The sequence below is a fragment of the Micropterus dolomieu genome, linkage group LG01 (genome assembly GCF_021292245.1).
Source record: "Micropterus dolomieu isolate WLL.071019.BEF.003 ecotype Adirondacks linkage group LG01, ASM2129224v1, whole genome shotgun sequence".
Lineage (NCBI taxonomy): Eukaryota > Metazoa > Chordata > Actinopteri > Centrarchiformes > Centrarchidae > Micropterus > Micropterus dolomieu.
This window is the reverse complement of record NC_060150.1, coordinates 21,400,550-21,409,307: the sequence shown is the minus strand read 5'-3', so window position 1 is coordinate 21,409,307 and position 8,758 is coordinate 21,400,550. Positions and strand designations below refer to the sequence as shown.

The following is an 8,758-nucleotide window of genomic DNA, read 5'->3' as shown; positions in this document are numbered from 1 at the left end:
GTGACGACAAGCAGATATGATTGAAGTGATCGACCAGATTGTTGGTGTTGGAATCAGACAGGTGTTGGCTTTGGCTCTGAAAGAATGCGCAAAACTTTGAAACACTTTGTTCATTAAAGATGCGAGAACACACGGAGCTTGGTGAGGCGGCATGAGTAACAGGCGAATTGCAGCTAAAAACAATACATCTGTGGTCAGATATGGTCATGTCCACTAATTCCACAGAGGAAATGCTGACACCCAGGGTAAAAACCAAGTCCAGTGTATGACCACGGTTATGTGTTTGCCCTTTGACATGTTGTTTGAAGTTAAAAGAAGTGGCCATATTTAAAAAGTTAGTTGCATTAACATTGTTGGGGTCATCAACATGAATATTAAAATCGCCACAAAGAACAATTCTGTCATAATTTAAAACCAGAGTAGATAAAAATTCAGGAAGTTCTGATAAAAATCCTCCAGGCGGTTTTGGGGGGCGATAAATTATAACAAATATGATAGGTTGCAGCCCTCCAACTTTAAGAGTGAGAACTTCAAAGGAGTTAAATTCATCACAGCGTACTTGATGACATTTTAAATTTTTCCTATACACGCTCACTAGCCCACCACCACGACCACTGACCCTCGGTTGACTAAAACAATCATATTGAGGCGGACACAGTTCAGCTAGCTGGCTATAGTCATTCATTTGCAACCAGGATTCAGTTAAAAACATAAAATCTAGATTTGCAGACAAGATAAAATCATTTAAGATAAAGGTCTTACTTGAAAGTGATCTCACATTGAAGAGAGCCATTTTAAATGAGTTTGTTCTGGGTGCTGGAGTTGGTGCAGTTGTCCTAATCCTTAAGAGATTACTAATATTTCTGTGTGGGATGTGCACATTTCGGTTTACTGGTCTATGCGTGATGATGACAGGAATAGAAGTCTGTGGAACAGCGCTGGGAGCAGACGGCTTTACATGCCAGCAGGTGGAGACAGTTGTTTGTGGCAGTGAGGCAGAGATCTGTTCAGTGAGCGGTGGTGTGTCCAGGTGTGCTGCATGAATGATTAGTCATTCACGTAAATCATGTGTGGACCGCACCACATGCTGTATGTGCGCAGCTAACATTTCTGAGCCCCGTTTGTTTGGGTGAAGTCCGTCTGTCTTAAAAAGAGACATTCTTTGCCAGAAAATATTAAAATTATCCACATAACACAAACGATGAGCCCTGCAGGCGGACTGGAGCCAGTCGTGGAGGCCAAGGAGTCTACTGAAGCGGCCAGCACCGCGACCAACTGTGGGAATGGGACCAGAGATAAAAACGGACTTTCCACACTGCTTTAAAAAGTTAAAAAGACGGTTAAAATCTGATTTTGTCAGCTCAGACTGCCGAACAGCTGTGTCATTTGTTCCGACATGGACTATCACTCTTGTGATGGAGGACGGGAGCGACGGCATTAGGTCCTGGAGTTTTTTTAAAATGTCAGCTGTGGTGGCACCGGGGAAGCAGTGAGTGGTAGCGTTAAAGAAACGGATGTTTCTGGTTATGGAGTCACCAATTATTAGTGTGGTTGGGGAGAAAAGGGGACGAGGAGATGCCGGTTGTGTGGTTCCAGAGCAGGACTGAGCAGAATCTGTTTCAACACTGTGTGCGGACTGAGGATGGAGTGTGTGAGCTGCCAAGTGTTGTGTTGGAGTAGCAGTAACGGACCTGAGAGAAGGGCTACCTGACGGTGCAGGGTAGAGACCTCCGAAGCGTCTGAGCACATCCTCCTTCATGATCCTATGTCGGGAAGCGGAGGTTTTTGACCGGGATGACGGCCGCCGATCAGGCCCAGCGGCAGACCGGTGGCCCAGTGCAGGAGATGTAGCCGGTGGAGGAGATGCAACAGTGTCGGGAGGCACTGTGCGCCGAAAGAGATCCGTATCAGGGAGACTCGAAGCCGCAGGTGCATCCGCTGGATGGACCGGAGTGTCGTTAGACAAGGCTGCATAGCGGTTGGAGAGGCCGATGTGCGGAGGTGAGGCAGCCCCATCCGAGCCTCTCTTGCAGCCACGGACCACCACTTCAGCCCAGGTTGACTGATGCTTCGGAGTCGAGCAGGATGAAAGTCTGGGAAGGCTAGAGGGGTCCCAAAACACGGTGTCCTGGATGTTGGCGGTTGCGCTAAGAGAAACAATCTGTTTGGCTTGTACTGAAGCCACATCCATAAAGCCAGTCAGCAGGGAATCTTTCTCTTTGAGTTCCTCTGAAAGTCGTCGGATGTCTTCCATAAGGTCAGCAATCTTCTTGTTCGCTTTCTTAAGGAGTGTGCAGTCCTCATGGGGCAGAGTTATCTCGCCTAGCATAATCACCGGAGCTTTGTTGCGATCAGTAGCGTTGATCGCGTTTTTACGGTCATCTAGTTTAAAATCCATGTCGGATGACTAAAATCCTTAACCCGCGTAAAACTTAAATAAAGTTAAGTTAAATAAAAAGGATATAAAAAATGTAACGAAAAAGAGTGGATTAAAACTGGATAAGAGTCCGGTTTAAGACGGAGCTTCCGACAGGTGGCTACAGACGCCAACGCATGCGCAGAGTGCAGAGTGTATCACCAGGCACTGGAATAGATGAATCAATATGGATGATAATAGATGAGCCAAAAGAATATCAAAATGGGAGAAACAGCAAAATGGGCCCTGGATAATGGACATGTACGATACGTGTTGTCAATATGAATACATGTGATTTTTTTTGTTATTATTTAAACTCACGTAATACAGCTTTTTAATGGTAATTTTGAGATGATAATGCAAGACTAAACGTTTACTGACTTAAGCACAGAGCTTTAAATCACTCCTGCTTTCCAGCAGAGCTGTTGTCCACTACACACCCACCAGGCCAACACAAACTCCACTCTGCAGATATCTTTAAATAGCTCCATCTCAGCACTTAGCACAGCATCACACACTTCCTTGTTTACTCTGCTGCATTTTGGTCTTCTACCATGTTTATGTCATGCTGGAGGAGGCGGAAGACTCAAATCTTGTGTTCTTTATACCCACGTTCAAAATAATTTGCATTTACAATTTGAAAAGGATTCCTGAACACAGAACAGCAGCTACGGTATTTTGCATTTGAAAGAAGCTATTTGAATTAGTGTGAATGCAACATATCTGTGTTACGATACAGAGGCTGCGAGAAATGATACCGGTGAGAATCAACTCTTACAGTGGAACAAATAAAGTCTTGGCCCAGGTTTAAAACAACAAATATAAACACGCACTGTAGCGATCTAAAATATGTAATCAATCAAAAAGAATCATATCAATAATATCAGATATGAATATAGACGGCTGAACCAGATTAGAATTTTACAAATAAAAACCCTTCAGATGGTGTGTATTTTGTTGTGTTTGGATGGGAACAGGAGGGGAAAAGAAAAGAGAACCATTTGAAAGAACCGACCTGGCAGGGAGTCTGGCAGTGTGCTGATTGCATCTCAGAGGAGGGAATTTAATTTTGTGTGACCTACTTTTCTATCACAATCCATGACAGTCATCACGTAAAATGTACAAACACAGTATAAAACATGAACAGTCTCATTTTACTGCAGGCCATATGGAGCCGCTGAAGCCAATTCACTGGAATTGAGAGGTTTATTTGTGCATTTTGAATTCGGTTATTTAATTAAGTCAAGTTAGCTCCTTTTATATACAGCCACGGCCAAAAATATGGGCACAGAAAATTGTCGCAATTCCAAATGCTTTGGTATTCTCATCTTTATTTCTTTTGTTTGCATTGACACAAAAAATGATTGGCACCTTCTCAAAAAATTCAGAAACAACATGAGGCTTTCGAAGAAAAGAACACAGTCCTATAGTCGAACATGGTGGAGGTTCACTTATGTTTTGGGGTTGCTTTGCTGCTTCAGACACTGGATGTCTTGAATGTGTGCAAACATAATGAAATCTGAAGACTACCATAGAATTCTGGGGTTCAATGTAGGGCCCAGTGTCAGAAAGCTGGCTCTCTGTTAGAGGTCATGGGTCTTACAGCAGGACAATGACCCAAAGACTTCAGAAAGCACCCAAAAATGGTTCAAGACAAAGCACTGGAGAGTGCTGAAGTGGCCAGCAATGAGTCCAGATCTAAGTCCCAAAGAGCTCCTGTGGAGAGATCTTAAAACATCAGCTGGGAGAAGAACCCATCAAATCTCAAATACCTGGAGCAGATGGCAAAAGAAGAGTGGTCCAAATTTCCAGTACCGAGGTGTAAGAAACTCACTGATATTTAAGGCAGTGCTACCAAATACTAAGTTGAGGGTGCCAATAATTTTGTCCAGTCCTGTTTTTGTTCTGTGTGGAGTGTCTCAGATTTGGCTTTTTGTTCTCTGCTTTTTTGTGTTCCAATGCAAACAAAAGAAATAAACAGGAGAATACCAAAGCATTTTTAATTGCAACCATTTTCTGGGAGAAGTGGTGCATTATGTGACAGACATAGAGGGCCCATGACTGTATATATGATCATATGTTTGTCAGTATTATCTTCTTTATAGCCCTTTTCAGACATGAATGTTGAACCATACGTAGCCATGTCATACCACTCTGCTGCTCTTTTTAACACAAAATACTGTTTTCTACTGTCTTCTACTTCAGTGAAACATTTCTCAGTTAATAATGCTATTTCCTTATTCCATCTTTAAATTGTGACTTGTTAGACTTCACAAAACTGTCTTTTTTGTCCTTTATTTGATAGTTGGTACTGCAGAGGGAGAAAAACTGAAAAAGCTGGGAGAGAGGGGACATGCAACAAAAAGATCCCTGAAACTGAAGTGATGAAGTTACAGTTATGTGGTACTGTATGTGTGACTGTGGTAGACTGCCTGAACCACTATCATCGACTTGCAGATCCAGAGAGCATCCGCAGACCCACCGTTTTAGACATACGCCACCAGCTTTAGACATGTGCCAACATGGAGAACCAGGAGAACCCCCGCAGCTATAGATGCAAAAATTATCCACCAGTTTTTTGGAGATTGCTAAACTCTATAAACAGTCCACTGTTCTAGTATTTTATTAAATAAATGTGTCTATGTTGTGGAAACTAATCTATCATGTGTCTTATACGGAGGGTGTAGAACTGCTCTCCACCTTGCTAATGTTTTTCACCAGGACGACCTTTAAAAGTCATTTCAAAAAGCTTTTAAATGTATCTTTTAGTTATTTAACTTCATAATGTCAGCCTATCACATCCCATCTCACACTTTAATTGAAAGATGTGTCAGCAGTGTGCCACCTAAAAATTAAAGGGCTGACCGGCCAAAACATGGCAGCTGATCAACTGAAGCTCCAGCTGTTGTAAAGAAATGCATGTTTCAGTCTGAACACAGAATGAATGTGGACTCAAAAACAGGACAATGTTTTCTCTCACCAAAGTTGATGCTATCACTGGGCCCCGCCACGGCTGGCTCCCCCTGCTCCCCTCGCCTGGCCTCTTTCCACCTCCCTGCGCTCCTCTCTCCTCCTGCCCCACCCGCCTCCTGGCCCTCTGGCGTGTGGCCAGCGTCAGGTACTGACTCAAAGGCGCTCTCCTCATCTTCGTCTTCATCCTGGGAGGAGAACACAGTGCTGCCGGAGAGTCTGTTGCTGTCCACTGAGGAGAGGCGGGTGTGGCTGCAGAAGCGGCCCCTCCCCTCGTAGCCCGAGTTGCTGTAACATGACGTGCTGTAACAAGAAGTGCTGTAGCAAGAGGTGCTGTAGCAGGAGGTGTCGCAAAACTCACACTCGTTCTCACCCGGAGGCCGGTGAGTGCTCGGGCCAATTCTTCTTCCTCCTCCGTTACTGGAATCCCCCTCCTCGCTCTCCAAGCAGGAGGGAGAGATCCTCCTGACAGCCGCATGTCCTCCGCCTACTCCTTCACCTTCCAGGAGCTGGTTCAGCTCAGAGAGCCGTTCAATGGAGAGGCTGCGAGGTAGGGAGCGACGGCAGCAGGGGCCAGGACACTCAGGGACCTGCAGGAATATGACAAAGACAAAGGCAATAAGTCAGGTTTTAATTACTCATTGACAAGACACTGCTGTCTTTCTGTTATTTCTGAAATGGAACAGTCGCCTTTATCTACACAGACGGTCGTCAGTTGCTTTGAGCAGTGTCATTTCAGTGCTATAAGCCAGATCAAAATTTATCAAATATATTGTGTCCCTCAACCAGTTGAAGCCTGATTTTAAAAATAAAAGTTTGGAAATGGGCCTGTGGTTAGCTAAATCAGTGGTATCTAGCAGAGGGAGCTGGTCCATAGAGGCAGAGGAGGATGGGAGAGGGAGATCAAAATAAACCATTACTAAATGGTGGTGGTGGGGCCGATCTTGTAAGCCATAACTTTACTGCTTAATTATTTGCTGAACGTAAGAAAGTAGAGAGAAGCAGATAACTAGTGTAAAATAACTTCTACAATCCACTCTACAATTTGCAGCCACTGGTATCTAGGGAGGGGGGTTTGAAGAGGGGGTTTCTTGAAATAATCTGGTATGCAGGCAGAGGAGAAAGATTTCAGAAATGTAGTAGGAATTCTATCAGCAGGACAGGATGATGGAGGCATATGTGAAACTATATCGGAGATCCTAATGGAAACAGGGCTGGTGACTATTAGAGTGAACTTAGGAATTGTCATGGAAACTTCAAAGAAGAGAGAGCGGTTCTTTGAGCTAAATACTAATATGCATGCTAACGTGCTCACAGTGGCAATGTTACCACGCTGATGTTTAGCAGGTACAATGTTTACCATGTTCACCATCTTAGTTTACACATGCTACATAGGCTAATTAGCCCAAAATACTGTACACAAAGTACAACTGAGGCTGATGGGAAGTGTCTTTTTAGATGCACTTGTACTTGCACTCAAGTAAGTCTTTTGACAACTACTTTTACAACACATGTACTTGTTGTTATACAGTAACTTTATTACAGTTTGTGGCTACTCTACCCACCTCTGTAAGTCCATTACTGGCCGTACCTGAGAGGGAGACTGAGTTGTATCCTCCTCTTCCTCATCCTCCTGCCCCTCCTCCTCTTTGGAGCTTTTAAGTGTTGGTGATGTGGAGGTGGTATCTTGAGTGATGCTTGAGTTCTCACCCTCCCCTGTGTCCTCCTCCTCCTGGCTGGGAGCTCTGTGTTGGGCCGAGGGGAGACTGTGGAGTAGGTGATGAATCCGGATGTAGTGGGAACGGGGTGTCTCCGGCTCACCGCAGGCCGATGCGATCACCGTCTCCAGTTCTGACACGGGAAGTGAGCAGGGGCGGTTTTTACGCCGTGAGGGAGCATGGGAGTTGTAGTTTGAGAAGAGCGACTGGCAGGTGCAGGGGAGGCAGCTTCTTTTTCCCCCCTCTGTCACCTCCTGCGGGGACCCTTCAGCTGGTTGTTCAGTGCCCTCGTGGGATGCCTCCACAGCAGTAGCATCAGTGTTTGTTGTTGCTGCTTCAGGACTGTCTGAGTCTGGCTTCGCCTGGCTTTCCTCTCCAACCTCCATTTCTTCTACTGTGACCTCCTCCTCAGCTTGTGATGCAGACTCTGCTCTCTGCTCCTCCTCTTCTTCCTGCTGCAGCCTCTCCTCACCTCCTCCCTCTTCTCCCTCCACTCCTCTGTTCTCCTCCTGCTGTTCAGCCAAGACCTCCTCCTCCTGCTCCACCTGGGGCTCTGTAGTCCTAAGCTCCTCCCTCACTGTGCTCTCCTCCTCCACAGTTCCTTGATCCACCTCTGGTGTCGCCTCAGCCTCCTCCTTAGCAGGTTGGACCTCCTCAGATGTGGAGGCCTCCACTGTGGGGGCTAGTGGTGCAGAGGTCTCAGGGTCTGAAGGTGCATCCAGGGGGAGGTCAGGCATGTCAGGTCCCACACTTAGTGTGTCATCATCAAGTGCATCAGCAGCATGGATGTTATTTGCTCCATTTTCCTCCTCAGAACAGGCTTGCTCTATCACGAGGGAGACCTCCTCATCATCTAAAGAAAGAACACAGGGAGACGTTAGATGTCCACCAGACCCACATTTGATAGTTGCTGCCTTCAAACTGGATTTTGTTTCCCATATTCTTGATAGTTGTTATACACACTTAATATTTTCAGAACCACAATCGACAGATGAACCCACAGTGTAACTCGACTGCTGCCAGTTTGGTGGGAGACTGGGCTGCGTGATGCTAGTAGTGGCTAATGTAGTGTGCAGCAGAGATGTGCAGCGGCTGCAGAGTCTGCTAAGCTCACTTCTTTCTAACTCCACACCAACATTTTCTGAACTGAACTGAATATAACTGACTATCAACCGTCTTGTTCTGTTGGAAGATGCAGTGACTTAAACTAACGGTGAAGAATGTATAAATCTTGTAATACAGATGAACACTGTGAATATTTTACAAGCACGGGCCAGGTAAAGCAAACCTCAAGACAAAAGGAGTGTCATTGCGAAACAATAATCGCTTTATTTCGATTAACTTGTTTTTATAATCATTGGCAGCATTAATCAAAATTGTGATTAAAATTCAATTAATTGCACAGCCCTACTTTAAACTACTTTTTCACATATGCACTAGAACTCCCCAACACCTGGACACACACAGAAGATTGCTAGATTGCCATCTGCACTTTTGGTCTTCCTCTGCAGGGTATGCAGCCTGGCAGGTGTCATGGAGACAAAACAATTCATTTGCATGACAATTTAACAAATAATATGCTTGAATTATAGATTTGTACTGCTTGGTTAGTGCTCCTGGCTGTTGTAGCAACAGTTATGGCAACAACAACATC

At 45.0% G+C, this 8,758-nt stretch overlaps 1 protein-coding gene across 1 annotated transcript in view; it reads right to left on the bottom strand.

Moving 5' to 3' along the window:
* The window catches only part of LOC123978480 (E3 ubiquitin-protein ligase HECW1), a 121,205-nt gene that overhangs the window by 28,132 nt on the left and 84,315 nt on the right, over positions 1-8,758 (bottom strand). The window contains exons 9-10 of the mRNA XM_046061711.1: positions 6,978-7,957; positions 5,397-5,976 (exon numbers count right to left, since the gene is read on the bottom strand). Coding sequence (XP_045917667.1) covers positions 5,397-5,976; positions 6,978-7,957 — 1,560 coding nt within the window. The remainder of the gene's footprint in view (positions 1-5,396; positions 5,977-6,977; positions 7,958-8,758) is intronic.